This window comes from Phyllobates terribilis, unplaced genomic scaffold (genome assembly GCF_046119375.1).
Source record: "Phyllobates terribilis strain yellow unplaced genomic scaffold, ASM4611937v1 Scaffold_3__8_contigs__length_932513732, whole genome shotgun sequence".
Taxonomy (NCBI): domain Eukaryota; kingdom Metazoa; phylum Chordata; class Amphibia; order Anura; family Dendrobatidae; genus Phyllobates; species Phyllobates terribilis.
The window spans coordinates 62,720,274-62,744,241 of NW_027362763.1; the positions used below are offsets into that span (position 1 = coordinate 62,720,274).

The 23,968-nt window shown below is 37.9% G+C and overlaps 2 protein-coding genes and 1 long non-coding RNA gene across 6 annotated transcripts in view; 2 read left to right on the forward strand and 1 right to left on the reverse strand.

Annotated features, from left to right (window-relative positions):
- Positions 1-8,517, reverse strand: part of RUNX2 (RUNX family transcription factor 2) — a 246,987-nt gene extending 238,470 nt beyond the window's left edge. Inside the window, exons 1-2 of one of the 2 annotated variants that reach the window (XM_073673937.1) lie at positions 8,353-8,517; positions 8,043-8,184 (exon numbers count right to left, since the gene is read on the reverse strand). In XM_073673937.1, coding sequence (XP_073530038.1) covers positions 8,043-8,100 — 58 coding nt within the window. In that variant the 5' untranslated portion in view covers positions 8,101-8,184; positions 8,353-8,517. The remainder of the gene's footprint in view (positions 1-8,042; positions 8,185-8,352) is intronic. The other variant, XM_073673938.1, reaches the window with a different exon arrangement.
- Positions 1-23,968, forward strand: part of SUPT3H (SPT3 homolog, SAGA and STAGA complex component) — a 633,482-nt gene that overhangs the window by 77,580 nt on the left and 531,934 nt on the right. Inside the window, exon 1 of one of the 3 annotated variants that reach the window (XM_073673941.1) lies at positions 6,100-6,118. The exons of the other annotated variants lie outside the window; for them this stretch is intronic. The gene's annotated coding sequence lies outside the window, so the exon portion shown is untranslated. Of the gene's footprint in view, positions 1-6,099; positions 6,119-23,968 lie in introns of those variants that run through there. 3 annotated transcript variants of the gene reach the window in all.
- LOC141258803 (uncharacterized) overlaps positions 19,556-23,968 on the forward strand; it is a 124,053-nt gene continuing 119,640 nt past the window's right edge. The window contains exons 1-2 of the long non-coding RNA XR_012318337.1: positions 19,556-19,596; positions 22,409-22,500. This is a non-coding gene — a long non-coding RNA (uncharacterized lncRNA). The remainder of the gene's footprint in view (positions 19,597-22,408; positions 22,501-23,968) is intronic.

Consider the following 23,968-nt stretch of genomic DNA (forward strand, 5'->3'; position numbering starts at 1 on the left):
GGAATACTAATTACACTTACAAGCTGTGTGTGCTTTTTTTTTTGCCCTTTTTTTTTTTCTTTACCCCAGCCCGGCTTCAATACATTATTTGGAGACCACCGATGTTCTAAAAATTAAAAGCACATGTCCTCCGAGGCCGCAGAAAATACTCCTAATTGTTGAGTGCGGCTGCGAGGGGTCTGAGGTTCTGCGAGGCTGATTTGTGAATGATCTGTTCAGCGAGATTTATTTGGCTTAATAACATAGATGTCACGTTATTACATCCTAACCTTTCTATTTCCCAATAGGTTTTTTTTTTTAAATCTGCTTTCACAGTGATATATTCACTGGTCTCTGTCAATGTGAAATTGTGCGTGGTGCAGAAATTCTACCACTTTGCACGGTAAAAGCGTCTTTAAGCTTTGAGAATTATCTTAATTTGCTTTCTAGAATTTTTTATTATTTTTTTTGTTTTATTTCAAAATTACCTATTTTTTTTTTTTATTTTTATTAGAAATAAATTACGGTCGGTCATTTCTATGTAGTGGTGAAGTTTACAGATCGGGTTCAACAGAACAGATGTTATTTCCCATATAAATTGTGAATCTCTGATTTATACATTCTTCATAAATTACTCCGTTTTCTGTCACTATTTATTAGTAATTTTTTTGGATTATACAGATTTAACAGAACATGCAACACTACACCGAGGCTCATAATAGTTCCTTCTGCAGGGACCCACACTGTGAGGATATAGATCTTGTTTGGGTTACTCTGGCAGTTAAAAAATGTGAAAGCTCGTGATTTAATATTTTGATTTCCTGTTTAAATGTAGTTAAATTCCACAGAAATCTGACCATTCCCGCCGCGGCTTTTCTGCCCTGAATGTTATCTTATACGCAACCTGTGAAGTGCGGCTCTCAACTTATTTGTCAACCAATTTTATTATTCTTCCTGAATGTCCCACAATCCATGCGGTGCCCTATCAATCAGTACACCGGGGGCTGCCGGGGGGATGTAGGTAGACTTATAGTAACTGACCTTCTGCGCATGTGTACACATAATACGTGTGTGTGTGTGTGTATATATATATATATATATATATATATATATATGTATGTATGTGTCTGTGTATATATTATACACACACACTGTATAATTGTGTATGGGAATGGCTAGAACAAGAATAATAAAATATAATGACAGACAAATCAGATCGGTCTGAGAGAGATTTGAGAGATTGATGGATAGATCTATTCATCTCTGATGTATCCTTATTTCTCAGATCTATCTATCTATTATCTATCTATCAATCATCTAGCCATATATCTATTATCTATCTCCATATATCTATCATCTATCTATTATCTATCTATCTATTATCTATCTATCTATTATCTATCTATCAATCATCTAGCCATATATCTATCATCTATCTAATCTATCTATTATCTATCTATCATTTATTATCTATCTATCTATCTCTCTATCTATCTCTTCCATGTATCAATCTATCTATTTACCTCAGATCTGTCCATCTATCTATCCTCTATTTATCTATCAATATCTATCTATCCTCTCTATCCATCCAGCTATCTCATATGCGGTATAGATTGATGGATACATAGATGGATAAAAAGAAGGATAGATGGATAGATCTCAGATGGATAAAGAGAAGGATAGATGGACAGATCTGAGATGGATAAAGAGAAGGATAGATGGACAGATCTGAGATGGATAAAGAGATGGATAGATCTGAGATAGATAAAGAGAAGGACAGATGGATAGATCTCAGATAAAGAGAAGGACAGATGGATAGATCTCAGATAAAGAGAAGGATAGATGGATAGATCTCAGATGGATAAAGAGAAAGACAGATGGACAGATCTGAGAAGGATAAAGAGAAGGATAGATGGACAGATCTGAGATGGATAAAGAGAAGGATAGATGGATAGATCTCGGATAAAGAGAAGGATAGATGGATAGATCTCGGATAAAGAGAAGAATAGATGGATAGATCTCAGATGGATAAAGAGAAGGATAGATGGACAGATCTGAGATGGATAAATAGAAGGATAGATGGACAGATCTGAGAAGGATAGATGGACAGATCTGAGAAGGATAGATGGACAGATCTGAGATGGATAAAGAGCTTGATAGATGGACCGATCTGAGATGGATAAAGAGCTTGATTGATGGACAGATCTGAGATGGATAAAGAAGGATAGATGGACAGATCTGAGATGCATAAAGAGAAGGATAGATGGACAGATCTGAGATGGATAAAGAGAAGGATAGATGGACAGATCTGAGAAGGATAGATGGACAGATCTGAGATGGATAAATAGAAGGATAGATGGGCAGATCTGAGATGGATAAATAGAAGGATAGATGGACAGATCTGAGATGGATAAATAGAAGGATAGATGGACAGATCTGAGATGGATAAATAGAAGGATAGATGGACAGATCTGAGATGGATAAAGAGAAGGACAGATGGATAGATCTCAGATAAAGAGAAGGACAGATGGATAGATCTCAGATAAAGAGAAGGATAGATGGATAGATCTCAGATGGATAAAGAGAAGGACAGATGGACAGATCTGAGAAGGATAGATGGACAGATCTGAGATGGATAAAGAGAAGGATAGATGGATAGATCTCGGATAAAGAGAAGGATAGATGGATAGATCTCGGATAAAGAGAAGAATAGATGGATAGATCTCAGATGGATAAAGAGAAGGATAGATGGACAGATCTGAGATGGATAAATAGAAGGATAGATGGACAGATCTGAGAAGGATAGATGGACAGATCTGAGAAGGATAGATGGACAGATCTGAGATGGATAAAGAGCTTGATAGATGGACCGATCTGAGATGGATAAAGAGCTTGATTGATGGACAGATCTGAGATGGATAAAGAAGGATAGATGGACAGATCTGAGATGCATAAAGAGAAGGATAGATGGACAGATCTGAGATGGATAAAGAGAAGGATAGATGGACAGATCTGAGAAGGATAGATGGACAGATCTGAGATGGATAAATAGAAGGATAGATGGGCAGATCTGAGATGGATAAAAAGAAGGATAGATGGACAGATCTGAGATGGATAAATAGAAGGATAGATGGACAGATCTGAGATGGATAAATAGAAGGATAGATGGACAGATCTGAGATGGATAAAGAGAAGGATAGATGGACAGATCTGAGATGGATAAATAGAAGGATAGATGGACAGATCTGAGATGGATAAATAGAAGGATAGATGGACAGATCTGAGATGGATAAATAGAAGGATAGATGGACAGATCTGAGATGGATAAATAGAAGGATAGATGGACAGATCTGAGATGGATAAATAGAAGGATAGATGGACAGATCTGAGATGGATAAATAGAAGGATAGATGGACAGATCTGAGATGGATAAATAGAAGGATAGATGGACAGATCTGAGATGGATAAAGAGCTTGATAGATGGACAGATCTGAGATGGATAAAGAGAAGGATAGATGGACAGATCTGAGATGGATAAAGAGAAGGATAGATGGACAGATCTCAGATGGATACATAGAAGGATAGATGGGCAGATCTGAGATGGATAGATGGGTAGAGATCTGGGATGGAGGAATAGATGAACTGATAGTTCTTAGATGGATATCACATAGATGCATGGGATGAATTAATAGAACAGATGGAAATTTAGGAAGGATATTTAAAATACAATAGATTTATACATAGATTTAAGATAAAGATAGTACAAAACTGATGAATGAAGGGCAAATAGATATTGTAGATGGATGGATATATATGAGAGACATACATGACACAGACATAATTGAAGAATTCTTTCTGTCTGTATCCTATCTATCTACACAAAAAAAGATAGAGACAGCACTCCAAGGGGTCAAATATAAGGTGCTTTTATTGACTCATGTCAAAAAATGGCGAAGTGAGGGACTTTCTCAAGCTCTTTTTTGCATACTATCTATCTATCATCTATCTATCTATCTTATCTATCTATCTCATATCTATCTATCTTCGATACGTAGTCTATCCTAAGCAGTTGTGTTGCAGGCCACATTGTGGCAACCGACCTCTCCATTATTTTATTATACGCCGCTGGTTTTAGGTTCCTACCCTTCTTTCCTGTAGAACAATCTTCTTGCCCCATGATAACTCATCTAAGAAAAAACATGCTATTTTTAGTTTTTCCATGTTTGTTGTCCGGTGATTAGCCGTATCCCTGTTCCTGCAGATATGTATTGTACGAGATGCCCATTTCACTGTACCCCTGCACCGACGTATGTAACACATGGAAAGTGGGCGCACAGGTTTGATATGGTCTGCCCCGGCCCAGCCAACGTGAGCAGCTTCCTTGTAAATTGTGGCTGTAGACAAACATGGCCGATCCATCAGATACAATCTCCTTTTCAGAAGTAGGCCCAACAATTAGTCCAATTGCTAGAAGGAAAATAAACTCAAGTCTAGGATTTAAAAGGCCTGACAGGCAGGAAAAATATACAGCGGCCAGCCCGGGAAGCCCCACTTTCATCTTACAAGTGGCCGCGTTTGAAGCCACTAATCTCTGAGCCCCTGCAAGATGGAACAATTTGTAAGGGGCACGGACTTGTAGGGGGGAGGTGGATATATACGTGTGCACATATAGATGTATATGTACAGTATTTGATATTTTATAATGTGTGTGTAATATATATATATATATATATATATATAATGTATGTATTTTTGAGGGTCATGTAATAAAGGTAGATACTGCAAAGCTAATGAGGTTTTATCACATTTCATCTGAAAAATAAAATAAAAAAGTAGCACAGTAACAACCCGCTGTTCAAACTGTGAGAATTCATGCTGCTGATTTTTAATGCAGATTTTTACATTTCTCTGTGTGTGTATATAAAATGTGTGTGTATATATATATATAAAATGGGCAGATAAATTGTCAAATGATTGATAGATAAATGATATCTCTCTATTATATGTGTGTGTGTGTGTGTGTGTGTGTGTGTATGTGTATGTGTGTGTATATATATACACACATATTATAGAGAGAGATATCATTTATCTATCAATCATCTGTCAATTTATCTGCCCATTGCGCTCTCTTTATTGGTCATTATATATATATATATATATATATATATATATATATATATATATATATATATATATATATATATATATATATATATATATATATATATATATATAATTAGATTTTTCTATCCTCATTTGTAATTCATATATATTGGTCTATTTAATTACAGAACTCCAAAACATAATGAAATAAATAGATAGGAAAAATCTATTTTTTTAACATCTGACTTAGGAGTGTTACCCCCATTTTTTTTTTTTACTTTATATCTAATAAGATTTTGGTGATGATCTTGGAGGCTTTGCACCCATCTTTGCATAAAAAGTGCTGCTTATTTTTTTATCTATCTATCTATCTCATATCTATCTATCTATCTCTTTCTACCCATATATCTATTATCTATTTTCTAGGCCATTCCCGGTCTGCTCAGTGCATTATCCCGTCATGTTCATGCAGCTGAATTTGAGTTAATCTCTTGTGGAAGTTGAAGCAATCTAAGCGGCAGCGATCCCGTCCATGTAAACTCTGCTTCCTCCTCTAAACAGTAGGATCATGTGGTCTGGCTCCTCTATGCACTGATTCATTCATTTTACTTTTTTTTTTTTTTTTTTTTTTTTTTTTTTTACTTTTCTTCCTTTTTTTCAGTTTTACCCCCTAAATGGAATACTAAACAAAATATCCAAAGTGAATAATAATATAATTATATTATTTTTATTGAAAATTTTAATTATTTTATCCTTAGGACTTTTTTTTTATTTTTATTATGGTTATTTCTCTAAATGCTGTCATTCTTTTATTTTTTATTTATTTATTTTTTTGAAAAGTCTAAAAAAAAAAATAAAAATGATGCTGAGGGGGGGGAGCGACCACAGGGGGCATCGACCCTCTGTAGTGTATTGTGGCTGATGCATACGCCGTACATTCATGTGTGACCAATGGAAGGGGGCGGTGTGGTGGGAGGGCTGAGAAATATCCGGACCACAAGGCATTTTATCTCACAAGGTGATAGCGACATCGCAGGTTTGTTACTTTTATCTACATTTTAAAAAAAATTAAAAAATTTTTGTTTGGCAAAATCCAAGCTTCTGAAGATGGAGGGGATGCAGAAGATTCTGTAAGTGTCACTGTCCGGGTGATTGACATGAGATGTATATAGATGTGTCCGAGCTGTGATATTCAGGAATGGAGAGGAACGCGGCGTCAGGGCCTCTGCGAACACTCGGGGGATCCGTATATGGAAGGAAGGAGGGAGGGAAATATCTATCTATTGTATCTATCTATATATCATATTTATTATCTATATAATATCTATCCAATCTATGATCATAATAAGTTCTACATAATATATTTGGACAGGAAAATTGTATTTAGTGTTTTGCTCCTTGTGCAGTAAAAATTGCAAATCTGTAGAATTACAAAAATAGCGATTTGCATAGATGTATAATACGTAGAGATAAAGTGTAGAGACATAATGGATGTTAGTGGGATTATTAATGAGCCATGTGCATTTGGGATTCTGGATCTATAAAAATAGATACATAGATAATAAAGTTACGTAGGTGCATAGATGTATAAGGTGGATAGATAATGGGGGTAAACTAATAGATAATATAGATAGGTAGGTGCATACATGTATAAGGTGGATAGTTAATATAGGTAGGGGGATAGATAATGTGGGTAATCTAATACATATCTATTAATAAATAGAAAATGTACATGGATAATTCAGATATGTAAATAATGATGGATAAGATGATCTGAATTGATTAATATAGGTAGATACAAGTGATATATAGATAATGTAGTGAGAGATATACATGAGATGGAGAAGTTGATAAAGTAAAAGATGAATATAGTGAGAAAAAGTAAAGGATAAATGGATAAAGGAAGGGATGATTGAATAGATAAATGAATTGATGGATAAATAATATACATTGGTTAATAGATGGAAAGATAGATGTACGCATACAGTGTAAGATGGATAGTAAGACAAATGATAAGATGGATACATGTACACACACAGATACATGGATAGATACATAGTTACATAGATGGATGTATACATAGTTACATAGATAATAAGATGTGTAGATAATAGGATAGATACAAAGATAAGATGGATAGATGGAGATTACAGTGGGTAGATGGAGATTACAGTGGATAGATGGAGATTACAGTGGATAGATGGAGATTACAGTGGATAGATGGAGAATACAGTGGATAGTTCCACAGATGTATGAGACGTCAGATGTGGGATTTGCAGATGTGAGCATTTTGGGAATGTGTTGCTCCCCACGTGCTTCCTCTCCCCGTGCCCCTGGGTCACACGCTTTGTGACTATGTCCCGGCTTCTCTGTCCTGCGCTTAGTGCAGACTCTCGTGTGTCCGTTATGGATGGGACGGTCAGTTGTCAGCGAGTCTTTGCAGCTGCCGGTAGAGGATTGCTCCTGTGCCCTGTGCTGTGGGTCTATGGCTGCACGGAGGAGCAGGGCTGTACATGCAGCCTGCGAGCTCAGAAGTGGTCCTGCCAAGTAGCAGCTCAGCTCACAGTGCATCAAATCTACTGATGTGTTTTAGGGCCTCTGCGGTTAGGTCCTATTTTTACTAATTTCCTTTAAACAGTGGGGTGCCTGGAAATGGGACGGGAATTAAAGTGAGCTGCTGGTTGAAATGATTAGGTGACTTAATAGACTGCTCTGTGCAGGACTCTGCCCGCGCTGCATACGAGGAGCTCTCCAGGTGCTTCACCTGGCAGGACGCTTCCAGTGCAGTATTTTTTTTGGGTGCTACAGGTACGGGAATATTTATACTGAACCCGAGTGAAGGATTTCAGGGAGTACATTTGCATCTGTCCCATGGGTGCTGCGCTACCTGCGGCCTGCAGAATTTCCCCAAATCTGTATTCCCCACCCCCTCCCGATGAAAGATTAGATCAGGTACTTACCCCAAAAGAAGTTTTGCTGACACGGAGTCACAGAACTGAACAGACTGTTCGACGCCATGGCCGCCCCGTGCCGCTCGCCCGACAGGTGCCTTGCGTATTTTTGTACTTCCCGATTTGTAAAATCCCTTTTCGAGGCTTCAAACTGCAAATACAAATGGCGGAACCTTTAATGACGAGTCTCAGACCGGGGCGAGGACACGACTTAGCCCGAAAATGCCATGCTTGACCCCCTTCCCCACCAAAAAAAAAAAAAAGAAGAAGAAACGCCAGACTACTATTACTACATAGAATGCGGTTAAAGAGCACTTACTGACAATGGTGGTCTTGACAACTGGTAGTGACCTGCGGAGATTAACCATTTAAAAACCAGAGGCTCCGTGCTGTCCCTCCTGGAGAAAGTTTTGCACCGCACTTGTGGTTCTGTGGTTGTTTGTGAGGCGAATGAAGCATTCACACAATCCAAAAAAGCAAAAAGCTTTTAAAACTCCTTTTTTCTGCAAGCAACGTTACTGGAGAGGCAAAATCATGTGGTTGATGACGACAGGCTACTCCAAGTGGGACAGCCTTCGTCTGTGGCTTTCTCTCTCTCTCTCCCCCTTTTTTTTTTTTTATTTTGACAAAAGGATCGTGGTAAGGCCTTTCCTGGCATCCAGAAGGGATATAGCTTTTTAATTTTTCTGACTCATGAAGAATTGGAGAGAGTACAAATTCAGCATCAGCTCAAAGCCTCATACAGCAAGAAAAAGCATATGGAGCAAAGCAGGGATGTTCTACAATATTCTTTGCCCCCCACCACCCCCTTCCATCGCTGCCATTTTTTTTTTTTTGTCCTCCCACCCCTCCACCCCCTTATTTTATTGTCTCTAGGAAATCGAATCATGTAATTGTCCTGGACTAGTAGAACAATACATAAACTTCTTTTTGTGGGGGGGCACCAAGTTCTGCTTTGGATTTGCAAAATTTGATTTTGGGTGATTTTTTTTTTTTTGCTTCTTGTCTTTGTGAAGATCGGAATCTGTAATTGATTGATTGTATATATATTTTTTTAATAGAAAGAAAACCCTTTCATCTACGTCTGGTTGCTAACTGCTTAATTGACTGTCACAGAAGAGCTAGCAGCGATGTTCCTCTGCAGAGGTTAAATCATGTCTGTCTATGAGAGATGCATCTGGTCTCGTTGCTCCGAATCAGCAGCTCTGGGTGTTTTTGCTGCACTGTGTTCTGGTGATGTTGGCCAGGATTTGCAGTCACCCGTTAATCTGACTTTGGAGTGGTTACCGAGAGGAAGCGATCGTACTTTTAGCTCTATTAAGCTATATTTAGCGCACATATTGGTTTGGTTTATGCCGTTGTCTACATCAAAAGGTTGTTTTTTTTGCCTCATTGTGGTCTTTTATAGGGTTTTTTGCTCCTTTCTTTAGATTTACGTATGGCCCCAATATGAAAAAAAAAAAATAGCATCAACTCCCCTGCGGATCCTTTGGGTCACTGGCCATGTACCCCACCATGCTGGCCATGTCAAATTCTCCCCATAATGACTGTGCACCCCCACAAACTGGTCAGGTGTCACCCCCATGCTGGCCGTGTCCCACCTTCCAATACTGGCCATGAACCCCCCCATGCTTGCCGTGTCAAATCCTCTCCATACTGACTGTGCACCCCCCCATACTGGTCAGGTGTCACCCCCATGCTGGCTGTGTACCCCCCCATGCTGGCCGTGTTGTGTCCCCCCTCCCCATATTGACAGTGACCCCCCCCCCCATACTGGCTGGGAACTCCCCCCATGCTGTCCTTGCCCCTCCTCCCCATACTGACCGTGTACCCCCCATGCTGGCCGTGCCCAACTCAAACTGACCATGTACCTCCCATACCGGCCAGAAATTTCCCACCCATGCTGGCCGTGTCCTCCATTCCAACCAGTCAATCCTGCTTGGACAGTTGCAGGTAGTCACTGTCGCCACATGCCAAGTTTGCCAAAAGAGAAGACTAGCAGGGGATATGGCCACTTGAAATGGAAGACTGGCACGTTACCGGAAGGTGAGTATTTGCAAAAAAAATTTTATGTACTGGTGACATATAATGTTAGGGCAGAGACAGACTGCCGTATAACTCGTGCGAGGATCGCATCGCACTGAACGGACCGGCCAGCACCTCTCCTGACCTGAGCATGATGGATTTCTATGTAGTTGTCAAGGTCCGGTCAGGAGAGGTGCCGGCCGGTCCGTTCAGTGCGATGTGATCCTCGCACGAGAAATACAGAAGTGTGTCTCTGCCCTTAGAGGCAGAAAACCCCTTTTTAATGCTGTCGGAGGAAATTCAAGAGTTGACATGAAACGTGGACCCAAGTGGCCCACCACCACCACGGCTCTGTTCACATCTCCTTTTGTGCCTATGTTGAAGGTAAACATCAGAAGGAACTCCCAACAAATACTATGGCTGTGTCATGTAGTCTTGAATTGCAATAACAAAAAAAAAAAGAAATCTTTTTTTTTTGTCTTATGGTATGTTTTATTTTCTGCACCAAATTCTTTAAAAAAAAAAAAAAAAAAAAAGTTTTTTTTTTTACTTTTACAGTATATAGTTGAAAGATCCTTTAAAATATCACGTTTAGTCATCAAGTGTGCATAAAAAAAAGAGATTTTGTTCATCAGTAGTACTGTAGTACAATTATTCAAAAGTTACAAATAAATTTTTTTTTTTAGCAACATTTCGAAAAGTCACAAATGATAAACCTCATAAAAAATGCAAATTAAGTAATGAATAAGGTGAAAAACATTTTTACAACAACAAAAAGGCGCCAAAGCAATGATTAATCTGGGATAAAATGTTTGTTTTTACTGGGTAGAAAAAGCATAGTAGATTTTACTTTCCTATACCGTGAAAAAAGTAGTGTTGATTCATATTGACCACTAAAACGACACTACTTTGCATTCCACTGGGTACATCAGAGATTTATGTTAGGAAATACTCAGGTTGTATACATCTAACAAGTACTAAGCAAAAACTGCCTTAGCCATAAGGTCCCCATACACATTATATAGCTGCCAGCCTTAGCCATAAGGTCTCCATACCCATTAGATAGCTGCCAGCCTTAGCCATAAGGTTCCCATACTTATTAGATAGCTGCCAGCCTTAGCCATAAGGTCCCCATACATATTAGATAGCTGCTAGCCTTAGTCATAAGGTCCCCATACACATTAGATAGCTGCTAGCCTTAGTCATAAGGTCCCCATACACATTAGATAGCTGCCAGCCTTAGCCATAAGGTCCCTATATTAGATAGCTGCCAGCCTTAGCCATAAGGTCCCTATATTAGATAGCTGCCAGCCTTAGCCATAAGGTCCCCATACACATTAGATAGCTGCCAGCCTTAGCCATAAGGTCCCCATACATATTAGATAGCTGCTAGCCTTAGTCATAAGGTCCCCATACACATTAGATAGCTGCCAGCCTTAGCCATAAGGTCCCTATATTAGATAGCTGCCAGCCTTAGCCATAAGGTCCCCATACACATTAGATAGCTGCCAGCCTTAGCCATAAGGTCCCCATACATATTAGATAGCTGCTAGCCTTAGTCATAAGGTCCCCATACACATTAGATAGCTGCCAGCCTTAGCCATATGGTCCCTATATTAGATAGCTGCCAGCCTTAGCCATAAGGTCCCCATACACATTAGATAGCTGCCAGCCTTAGCCATAAGGTCCCCATACATATTAGATAGCTGCTAGCCTTAGTCATAAGGTCCCCATACACATTAGATAGCTGCCAGCCTTAGCCATAAGGTCCCTATATTAGATAGCTGCCAGCCTTAGCCATAAGGTCCCCATACACATTAGATAGCTGCCAGCCTTAGCCATAAGGTCCCCATACACATTAGATAGCTGCCAGCCTTAGCTATACGGTCCCCATACACATTAGATAGCTGCCAGCCAAAGAAATTCCAGTGTACTCATCCTTTTCTCCCCTTATATCATCGTCGGGTACCTCACGAGGCCCTTATATACACTGGACTGTCGGCCGATATCAGCAGGTTCAGCTAAGTTTAGTCTATTATGTATCGGGGGACCTCTAGAATAAAGTCACAACTAATAAGCTAGATGTTGCTGGCTCAGCTTCTCCAACCCTCCGTCATTAGCAATCACAGTTGGTGGAAATTGCGGGCAGCCACTCCAGGCAAACTGTAGTGTTTTATGATGCCTTTCACAATATATTGGTGACCAAATACTACAAGTCCACCGGAGAACATGCTGCTATTTCTACTCCCTCTGGATAATGAAAGAGAGGGTACTGAGCAGGGGCCCTCCCCAAAATTGAAACTTTTTTTTTTTAAGAGCAATATATATATATATATATATATATATATATATATATATATATATATATATATATATATATATATATATATATATATATATATATATATATATATATATATATATATATATATATATATATATATTTTTTTTTTCATTCATTTCTATTTTGTCGCTGTGATGACATTGGTCATCATGAATAATGCTCTAAATGTATTAGTTGTTACGATCATTACTATATCAAATGGGTGAATTGTTTATTAATTACTACTTGCAAAAAAAAAAGTGCCTTTTGTGTTTTTTATTTCTTACTGAATTATTATTTTTTTTTTTGATTTTTATTTTTTAACTAAAGCGTACTTGCAGATAACTATATGCTGGTACATTATTTAGTTTTCTAATAGTGTATATATGCTGTTGTTAAGGTATGTATATTGGAAGTATATTATTTTTGAAGTGAAAGCTAAGTTGTCCGCCCATTCAAGGTATGGGCCTCAAAAATGTCACCAGGATTCCCTGTGACACAAATAAATGGATCCCCCTTATTTTATGCTCTTCCTCTTTTAAATGATGTGATCATTGTGCTGTGATTGTAGAATTTAAAGGGTTAAACTAACTGATCTCTATCGTTGGTGATGCTGTATAGTCGTCCCCCCCGATCCTGCATGTTCTGCCCGTCCTGCCAACTTCCTGATACTCATTGGCACGCAACCTGTTAATTAAAAGTGTAGAATTCGGAGTCTTTATTTTTCCCCTTTCTTAACTTCATACGATAACTCTTTCATGTCTTTGAAGTCTTGTGGGCGCTGATTACATGAATGCTGCATGCGAATCCAACAATGGATCAGCTAGATCACTTTCCATTTCATTCAGTCCTTAAAGAGGTTGTCCAGTACTTTATCATTGATGATCTGATTGGTCGGTGTCGGACACCCGGTACCCCCGCCGATCAGCTGTTCTCTGCGTCGATGGCTCTGCTCCCTCCATTCATTGCTTTAGGTATTCCGAATACTTCCAAATACACTTAGAATACATACACACAATTTTTGAGTTGTTTTTTTTGTGTGGGTTCGGTCAAAAAATTCTCGAAATAATACTTTTCCTATTCATTTGTATTGTAAAACTTTGCTCTTCATATGGTTGGTGTTTTTGGCATTGTTTGTCGCCTTCAAGTCCTGAAAAATTCTTGGTCTGGAATAAAGAAAGTGCATGTCAATTATGTGTGGCGGCCCCTGATGGAATCTACTCCAAACCAGGCACTGTCTAATCAAAAGGGTGGGGAAAAACAAAGCTTCAGGAAAAAAAACTCTTCTAAAACCCTTCAAAATCACTTCAAGAAATGAAAAACGCCTCTAATATTTCCCTAAAGTAGGAGCGTTTCCTTAAGCGGTTTCCGCCAGAAAACTCATCTTTTTCGACCACCTCCAAAAAAAACTGTGTGCATATACCATTAGGTCAAAAAGAGTTTTTGGAGAAGAAACTTAGCGGAAACTCCCAAGTTTTTGAGGAGGATTTAGAGAACTTCTGCTCAAATTCTTTTCCAAAAACTCATCAAAAAAACTTATTATGTACCTATCCTTACTCTGTCTCTGCTGTCACTGTCGGATAGGGATATCAGGGTCCCAAAGTTATGACCAGTATTTAGTAATTTTACATGCCATAAATATCTGTCATGAGACAACCCCTTTAACGCTATAGATTTGCTAGGATTTTGAGCTCTGTAAAATGGAGCCTTGACTCTTGTAAAGCTGAATACTGGGTCTTTTAGCCATGGAATATACCGTGATAAGCTTATTTTCTTGGAAACCTTTGTTAGAGTAGAAAGCACTCCAACTTACAAGTTTCTTAGATTTCGTTTACTGCTGGTTAGGATAGAAGAAATGGCACATCCAGAGGCTTCTGGAGTGTTCGTTTATTTATAGGCTTTATGATTATAGGCATTTCATACATGATAGCAGAATTCATAGCTGTACAATAAGTAAAAGACATTCCCTGTGTCCACCCAGCTTCGTCACATCCCTCATCAGATCTGTGTTTTAGTGTTCTCTTGAGAATGGGCTTGCTCACACCTTGCAATTTTGCAAATTTTTTCCTCCTTTTGCCGCAAAATAAAACGCAGTACCAGCAAAGTGAATGAGATTGCTGATCTTTCATGCACATTCTGATTATTTTCCCTTGCGGATTTCAACCTGCAAAGCATATTTTTTAAATCTGAAGTATCAATTATTTCAGCATTTTTTCTCCCTACTCAAATGGGGAAAAAAAACGCATCAAAAATACATGCAAGAACGAACTTAATTTATGTAGCATTTTGCAGTAGAAAAATTGGCCGCAAATACTAACAGTGTGCACATACCCTAAAACCAGAGCGTTGGCAGAAAGAATGCTGCTGAAAAAAAAAAAAAAGACATTTTATGCATTTTTGATGCGTTTTTTCGTGCGTCTTTTCCCATTCATTTGAATACAAAATTTCTGAAAAATCTCATTAATTTTGCTGGAACTGTAAAATGCAATTTTTGTGCGGGAAAAAAAAAATCCCCTTCAAAAATGCAGCACAGAATTTGGACCAGTGTTCGTATTTGTGATAATGCACATGGGCTACTTTTCACTTGGACCTCTGAGGTCCAAGTGACAAAAATTGCAGCATGCCCTAGTCTGGATTTACGGACCATACTAGTGCATGTAAATAGCAGGCAGCTCTTGCACCCGTCCAAATATAATAGAAAGGCAACAATTTACTTATAATTTTTCTTTTTTTTCTACTGTAAAATGTGTCAGGTATATAATACTCTCATCAGGATGTATGGTAACATCATAAAAATAAAAAAAAAAATCAGATGGCGGTCTTCTACATACCATAGTTTAGCAAATTTTATTTCACACATATAATGTAGCTTTCTTTCATGTTCTGCTGCAAAACCAAGTCTATGATTATCTTCTAGAAAAATAATATTTTCTCCCTGGCAACCGGCAGTGTATAAATTATATCCCTTTTTTTTTTTTTGTTTTAACTTTCCAAAGGAAGGGTAAACCAAAATGTATTCAGTCTACTATAAATCAAATGTGTGCCTTAAAGGGATAGTAACCCCAAAGTTACATAGAAAATCTAATGTATTGTTGATGTGTAAATTAGAACTTTTATGTTCTTAATAAATAAGGAATCTGAACTTTTTATCTATGTATACTGTGTACTAATCGACCTTAAAATTTAAACCACCTGACTAATGTTGTCCATCAGCCACAAAAGCTGTGGTGATTCATTAAGGTATGGACTCCACAAGACCTCTGAAGGTGTTCTGTAATACCTGGCACCAAAACAGTAGCTGCAGGTCCTATGGAGGGATATTCCATTACAATCCGATTATCACCTATCCAGGGTGTGCTTGACTGCTGCTCCATTCACACAGGGAACAGAAGTTCCTCCATTCTGGCGGTCAAGGGAAGTCTCTTGGTCATAACCCCCGCCTACCTACTAGTTATGACTTATGCTGTGAATAGGTGATTACTTGACCTTACTTTAATACACCTTGTAAGTTGTCCAGCATACCCCATGGGCTTAGATCTGGACAATTTGGAGATAAGTCATCACCTCGTCATGTTCATCAAACTATTTCGGGACAGTTTGTGCAGTGTGGCGGGGTTCTTATCTGTAATGGCCAGCATGACCTGTTTAACCTATTTGTGCAACAGTAGCTCTTCTGTGGAATCATACCAGAAGAACCAGCCTTGGCCCCCATGCATGTCAGTGAGCCTTTGGCGCCAATGAGCCTCTCATTCGTCCACTAGTTATCCTTCTTAGAATCACTTGTCGCAGGCCATAACTACTACATACTGGAAACACCCTATTGACTACACCCTACTAGACCTGCCCATATACTAGTTACACCCCACAAGACCTGCCATTTACCAGTTACACCCCACAAGACCTGCCGTATATTGGGTACATCCCATGAGACCTGCCATATACTGGGTACATCCCATGAGACCTGCCATATACTGGGTACATCTCATGAGACCTGCCATATACTGGGTACATCCCATGAGACCTGCCGTATACTGGGTACATCCCATGAGACCTGCCGCATACCGGATACATCCCATGAGGCCTGCCGTATACCGGGTACATCCCATGAGACCTGCCGTATACCGGGTACACCCCACAAGACCTGCCATATACCGGGTAAACCCAAGATAAACCATATACTGGCTACACCCTACTAGACCTGCCCATATACTGGTTATACCACACAAGACCTGCCATTTACCAGCTACTCCCCACAAGACCTTCCGTATACTGGGTACACCCCACAAGACCTGTCATATACTGTCTACACCCAAGACAAACCATATACTGGTTACACCCTACAAGACCTGCCCATATACTGGTTATACCACACAAAACCTGCCATTTACCAGCTACTCCCCACAAGACCTTCCGTATACTGGGTACACCCCACAAGACCTGTCATATACTGTCTACACCCAAGACAAACCATATACTGGTTACACCCTACAAGACCTGCCCGTATACTGTTTAGACCACACAATACCTGCATTTTAGCAGGAAGACCCCTTAAAACCTGCTGTATACTTTGTAGCCCCTACAAGATCTGCCAATATACAGGATACACTTGTCTTTTAGCGAGAATAGACCTCAAATCCTGTCGTATTCTGGGTACACCTTATAAGACCGGTTTAAGATGATGTGACCAATCTATTTAGCCATCAGATTTGACTTCAACAACTGACTGTTCACGTTCTACCTAATATTTCCTATTCGTTCACTGGTTCCATTGGGACAATTTTATTAACGTCACCCTTTGCACAGGGTCAAAAGCAGAAGACTGAAAGGTGAGATCCAATAGGAAAGTTCATCTAAAGGAAAAAGAAAAACTAATTTTGCACTTCATTTGTTAGGGTTCCTGGTCCTTCAGAATCTTCTTTTTCCTGACGTTTGATGGACTCAAAGATTAGGGCCTTCATAAGACCAGCTATGAAATGAGAATAATTGGGAATAGTTCATGGTCTAGTTGTGACTTGCGGACAATACCCATTTGAATGTTGTGTTTATATAACTCCTGATTCCTATAATATTTGAGCTCTGTAAAATCCAGTTTTGGCAAAGTCGTCAACCAGGCTGCCTCTTCTTTCGCTCTATCTTCTGCCACCAGGAGCAAGTTTTGGTGACTGCGTGAATGACAATGTCACTTTGTAGCTAAATAAACTAATCTGTGGCATCCAGTAGAATAATTGTTATCTTCACCAGTCATCTGGGCACCGCCTAGAACAGAAGGACCAATCAAGCTGTAAATATGCCACAAAGTGATGTGATTGATGTGTCGAAAGTGTCAGCTAGCATGGGAATGATGTCGGACCTTTTTCTGCAGATCAGTCGTGCCGCTTTGAGCATGATCACAGCCTTGTTGGCTTGACTATTCTGGAGTGAGGCACCACCCAGATGACTAGGAAATGTGATTAACATATACCTCATGAAGAGTAAACCTTTTTTCCACCAAATTAGGTTTAAAAGTGGTATTCCAGTTGGAACATGTGATCACCTATCGATGTGTTTGGTGATAGCTTTTAGGTCGTTCATGCTGGGATCCAGATACATTAAACGAACGGGGGCACATTTTTTTCCCATTTTAGAATGGAGCGTCAGTGCATATGCTTGACCGCCGCTCCATTCATTCTGCATGGGACTACCAAAGAAAGCTGAATAGCAGTCCCATAGAGCCTGAATGGAGTGGCATTGCGAGGATAAAAATGCCCCGCTTTAGGAGTCATGGGGATCCCAATGATCTAAAAGTTATCACTTAACCCATGGATGGGTAATAACTTGGTTTAACTGGAATACCCCTTTGATTAAGACGTTCTAGGAATGCTGTGTAAGAACCTTATAAACGACTGTTGGTTTTTTTAAAAATGAAATTTAGTTGTGACATGATCCCTGTTAAAAAATGTTATCTACAGCGTTAAAGGGAACATTTCAGGAAATTAATGCTGCCTGAACCACGGTTAGCACAAAACAGGCAGAGATTGACTTAGAAATTAACGGGAGATAGAAGGAAGAGTTATTGGAGTAAGCTCACCACCAGCTTTTTTTTGTGCCAACTTATCTCGCAAGCTTTTTCTACTCCATAGTTTAGATTGATGGACAGGAGATTCATGCTGCCCAAACTACAGGCATCATGGAGAAGGCTCCTTCATTAGCCAAGAAGAGTGAGAAGAGTCATGGAATTGGCTCCTCCACCTTCCCGCCTTGTATTGATTGACCGGTCTCTTACTCATTTGCTTGAGTAACAATCATATGAAGTGGTCTCCTCTTACCATTCGTGGTTTGTTTTTAAACAATGACCAATTATAAATCCTTTGTACTTTTTGGTCTGAGGAAGCTTGTCTTGTGATTATGGCAAAATGAACCTCCTAACTGATCTCCCGAAGGAGAGATGTTTAACCAGATCCAATATTTTAAATGCTGAAAATCCTAAATTTAAAATACCCTGCCATTCCATTCACTATGCCTAAGGGGTTGTCCGGTCTAGAATGAAAAGTCCGCAGTCATTCTGTGTGATTGCAGACTTGTGGATCCTCCCAGCGTACGCACTAGTCCGGGCCCAGTCTCGCTCAATACACTAGACTGGTTCTGCTCGGGAGTATGCATGTCGTCTTACTTGACCGTTCCCGGTACAGAAACTGGCGAATCCTCACAGCCTACAGTGCGCACGCTGGGAGGATTCACAAGTCTGCAGTCACACAGACGGACTGCAGACTTTTAATTCTATATCGAACAACCCCTTTTAATGCTGTATAACAACTGGAACATAAAGTATTGGTTGATATGTATTTTCTGTAGTGAGAGTGCTATCGGCATTATTTGTATTTGTCGTCCTCAAAATGTGATTTATTTTTTTAATTTTTCTTTTACTCGTGAAGCAAATGCATGCCATCAAGTCCCAAGCCGTCCAAAATAGCACTTTTCGTTAATTGCATGGTTTCTCTATGTCCTTAAATTGCATGTTTTATAGCCTAGAAGTCTTTCAGACTGAGCTTTGTAGTAGTCCTATGCAAAAAAGGAAAAAAAAAAAAGTAGAAATTCTTAAATAAATCATCGAAATCTATTTTCATTCAAGTTCATTTCTTCAAGAAGTTCATCAAAATGAGCTGCCAGGCTGTAAATACTGGAGAATCTGACATTCAGAAACTACCTCTATCAACATTATCAATTATTTCTTTGAAGGTATGTTTTTCCGATACGTTCTTGGTCATTTCTTTTATTAATTTTTTTTTTTTTTTTTTGCCCTTTTCATTTTATAATTTTCTATAGCTTATTTGAAAAAAAGATAAATCCAAAAACTAAGGCTCAGCAGTCCAAAACTATAGAGTTCGGAGCCAGATAATACTTTTAATGGAGGCTTCTGCTCAGTGTATGAATAACTCAGCTATTATGTTATCTGCTGTCGATATTTTAGGACATCGCGTTGACTATTTACCCTTTTGTAAAACTTTTTCTTTTAGTTTTTTTTTTGGGGGAAAAGTGCTTTGATGCTGTTGTTCGTAGAAGGGGTTAATAAAATAGCTATAATTTTTTTTTTGTAAAACAAAAAACATTATGCAACAGACTTGGCTTATGATAATAGGAACCTTCTAATCTTCCGCTGGGATCTGCGCCATCGAGCTCCGTCATCGGAGACATTCGGCTTACATGGCTGCGTTGGCTCGAAAAAAAAAAAATTACGCCACTTAGCTATATTCCAACTCAATACATATATAAAACTTCTCCTGTATTAGGCTGTACAATATTTGATTAGGTTTATCTCTATGTGATGTTGCTGATCGGAAATAAATTTTCAGATATTTTTCCAAAAATTGAGAGAAAAAAAATTCAACAAATTCCAAAATTATTTCTATATATCACGGTGATCTAGAAAAGTTGATCTTGTAATGAGATTCTTTTTTTTTCTTGAAGGTGGTGGTGAAGGGGGCACTATAAGTCTGGTTGTTGTTTGTTTTTTTTTGTATGCGCTCTGACATTTTCTCACCTTTTTTTTTTTTTTTTAGCTGTCTGGATATTAAGATAATAGCTATTTTAAATGCGATTGTGATACTTTTCAAGGCCTATGAAATGATTTCTGGCTCTTTGGATAAATGGAAACACATGCTTGTCTGTTGTGCGTTCTTAACTCCTTTATATCAAAGTTTCAGAGCTCGTAAAATATATATATATAAAAAAAATGTGTTCTTTTTTCCTTTTCAGGTTATATTTTTGCATTGTTATAACTGTTCTTTTTCGTCACGGATACTTTGCTACCGCGTGCAGTTCTCTACTTTATAAAACTTTAACTGACCCTGTCTCTACCTAGCCATACATTTTCCTCCGGTGTAAGAATATATCACACAGAGTACAGTATACGTGTGAAAACGTGCATAATGGAGACCTTTATTTCTCTGCTACTGATATGATTTATATTGGCCCCAAGTGACTTTAGCAGGGAAATTGGTAATTTCTGAACTACTGATTTTTCTTTTTTTTTCCCCTTAGTATGGGGGGTATTTAGAAATGTTATACGGCTTTTTAAGCAAAGGCGACCAACAAATAGAAAATAAAAAGTCTTAGTAATATATATATAATATATATATATATATATATATATATATAATATATACACAGTGCCTAGAAGAAGAATGCCAGCGCTCACCTTAAGTAAATGCGAAATCGACAGAGTGAAAACATATCTTGTAATTAAGTATAATTTGCAGGGGGAAAAAATGGAAATTAAAAAAAATAATAATCAAATATTGTCTAAGCATTTTATTTATTTTATTGTAACAAGCTGTGATTATTCGACTGTGTTACATCGACTGAGAAGAGTATTTTCTGTAATTTCCCTGTGGGTACAATCAGTGTAAATTGTAGTAATAAAGGTAGTCTAAATTCTAGAGCGCCTTAATCATGATGAGTAAGGTTACATTTTTATGTCTGGCTGCATTGTTGAGAATTTTTTTTTTTTTATTATTATTGCTTGGTAAATTCTGTCAAAGTATATTATAATATATTTAAAAAAAATCTATCTCTCTATTACTATAAAAATAGTATATATATATATATATATATATATATATATATATATATATAAAGCGCTGTGGAATTAATGGCGCTATAGGAGTAGTAAAATAATCAGTAATACCTAATATTTGTATGTATGTATGTATGTGTATATATATATATATATATATATGTGTGTGTGTGTGTAAAATAAAAAAAAAAATAAAAAAAAATCTATATATACATAATGTATATGTATGTATATATATGTGTGTGTGTATATATATATATATATATATATATATATATATATATATATATATGTAATGCATTTATCTATTTCTTAATATAAAATATATATTAAAATATATAGTGGCTATGATATGTATGTAACACATATATGTGTGTGTTTTATATATAATATAATATATATATGTGTGTGTATGTATATGTATATGTATATATATATATATATATAATATATTGGCCTTCGATTGGTAAAACATATTTATATGATTAAAATTTCTAAACTTTTTCAAATCTCTCTGAACGTAAAACCACAGCACCCTATACATGTAATAACTATTCTATATTATTTCTATTGTATAATTAAATATATTTTTATTGTACAGTCAGTGGTAGAGTTGGCAGCTTGATTCCAATTTATCTTTCGTGTTTCCTTAAATACATACAAAAATGTTTTTTTTTTTATTCGGTTTCCTCTCTCCTCTTTGCTCTTTTATTTTATTATCAGTTCGGGGCCAGAACATCCTTTTTTTTTTTTTTTTTTTTAAATTTGTATAAATTTCAATATTGCTTTATGCCAGTAAAGTTTACCCTAAAATATTCTACATTTCTATAAAAAAAAAAAAAAAAAAAATTTATTTCAGTTTGAACTTTATTTTTTACTAAAGATGTTCTTTCTATCTGATGCGCACATACTCATTAAGCCGATTGTTTTATGAGATCTCGATGTCCTGGACTAAGCAGTTTATTCCCTTGTTAGTAGGGGCTTATCGGAGCTTACTGTGGTAGAACTATGGACCCGGTCCACGGACTCTTGGTGGTCTTCAGAGGAACGTTCCTCAGCTTTGACAGGTGAGACAGAGACTCTCCAGTGCCACTGCTCTTGGATGAATATAGCTGTGGTTGGAGAATAAGCAACTTGCCAAAAATATATGGGTAAGGCCACACACAGTCTTTAAAATAGTCATTGTAGGCTTATTTTTAGTTGGTGTGCGTCTTAATTTTTTATGGTTCCTGATACAACAAGGGAGTTATGTCAAGGGTCAGAGAAAATTATTAGGCGACTAATCAGAGAGGAAGTGTTATATTTAATGGCTTTGCTGTGAATCGGTGTAGAAAGTCACGGAGACGCGCTGGTGGAATCTGTTCTTTTTATGGAGACACCAGCCCCTGTTCAGTAGAAGGGGCTAGGAAACAGGGACGATGGTGAGAGGTTAATGTGGAATTAAAGTGCTGATTTATAGCACAGACCTTCAAACATTTGTAATCAATTACACCCGGTGTGATAACTGCCCTGACAGGTATTTTTTTTCCCCTCCCTTTCTTTTTTTGGCACTTTCATAGCCAACTTACACATCTTGCATGTATTTTTAGATTTGAAAGGTGTTTTTTTTTCTTTTTTTTTTTCTTTCTAGTACCTTAGGTGAACTTTTTTTCTCTTTGTAAGTTAACCTCTTCCAGGTTCTTTCATTAGAATATTTAGGATGAGGATGATTTACTTTTTCACAATATGAAAAGCGAACAAACCAAAAGAGTTAAATCTTGTTATCGGGACATTTTTGATTAAACTCGTGTGTTATAGCGATTACTCTTGATGGTTCATTCTTCGAAGCCAAGAAAAAGAAGCATCTATCCTTTCCATTCCACCAATGACCTAAGATTAACATACTCTATTATCCGAATCTCCCATTCCTGTCTTAAGGACTTCTCTTGTGCTGTGCCAGGTTTCTGGAATGCGCTACCTCAGACAATCCGTTTAATTTCCAGCATCCACAGTTTAAAACTTGCCCTAAAAACACATTCCTTTACACTGGCCTGTCACCTCACGTCACTAGTCTTAACTATTCCATTCTCCCTTCCATGTACTCAGAACCACTTTGTACTTGTACTGGTTCATGCAGTATTATTGGAATACCCTATTTATTCTATTGATGGCTGGACCTTTCATGGCACAAGCACTTTTTATTTTTACCTTTTTGTGTCTCCCTAGTTCCTCATAGATTGTAAGCTTGCGAGCAGGGCCCTCAGTCCTTTTGGTAGGTGTTACTCTGTGATGTCTTATCATCTTTCTACATGTTCCTTCTGAATCCTTCTGACAAGTGCTGCTGAATATGTTGGCGCTATAGAAATACAAATTATTATTCACGCATCACGAAAAACACAGTTGGTTAGTACTAGGTATGTTTACCGGCGTACCCACCAGAAATACAGACGCATGGTTAGATTTTGAAACCCTATAGGTCAGATTCCCATTAAAGCTGTACTTCTATCTGAGGACAAGATAAAGGAGTGGCAGAGACCCTGATTAAACCCCTATTTG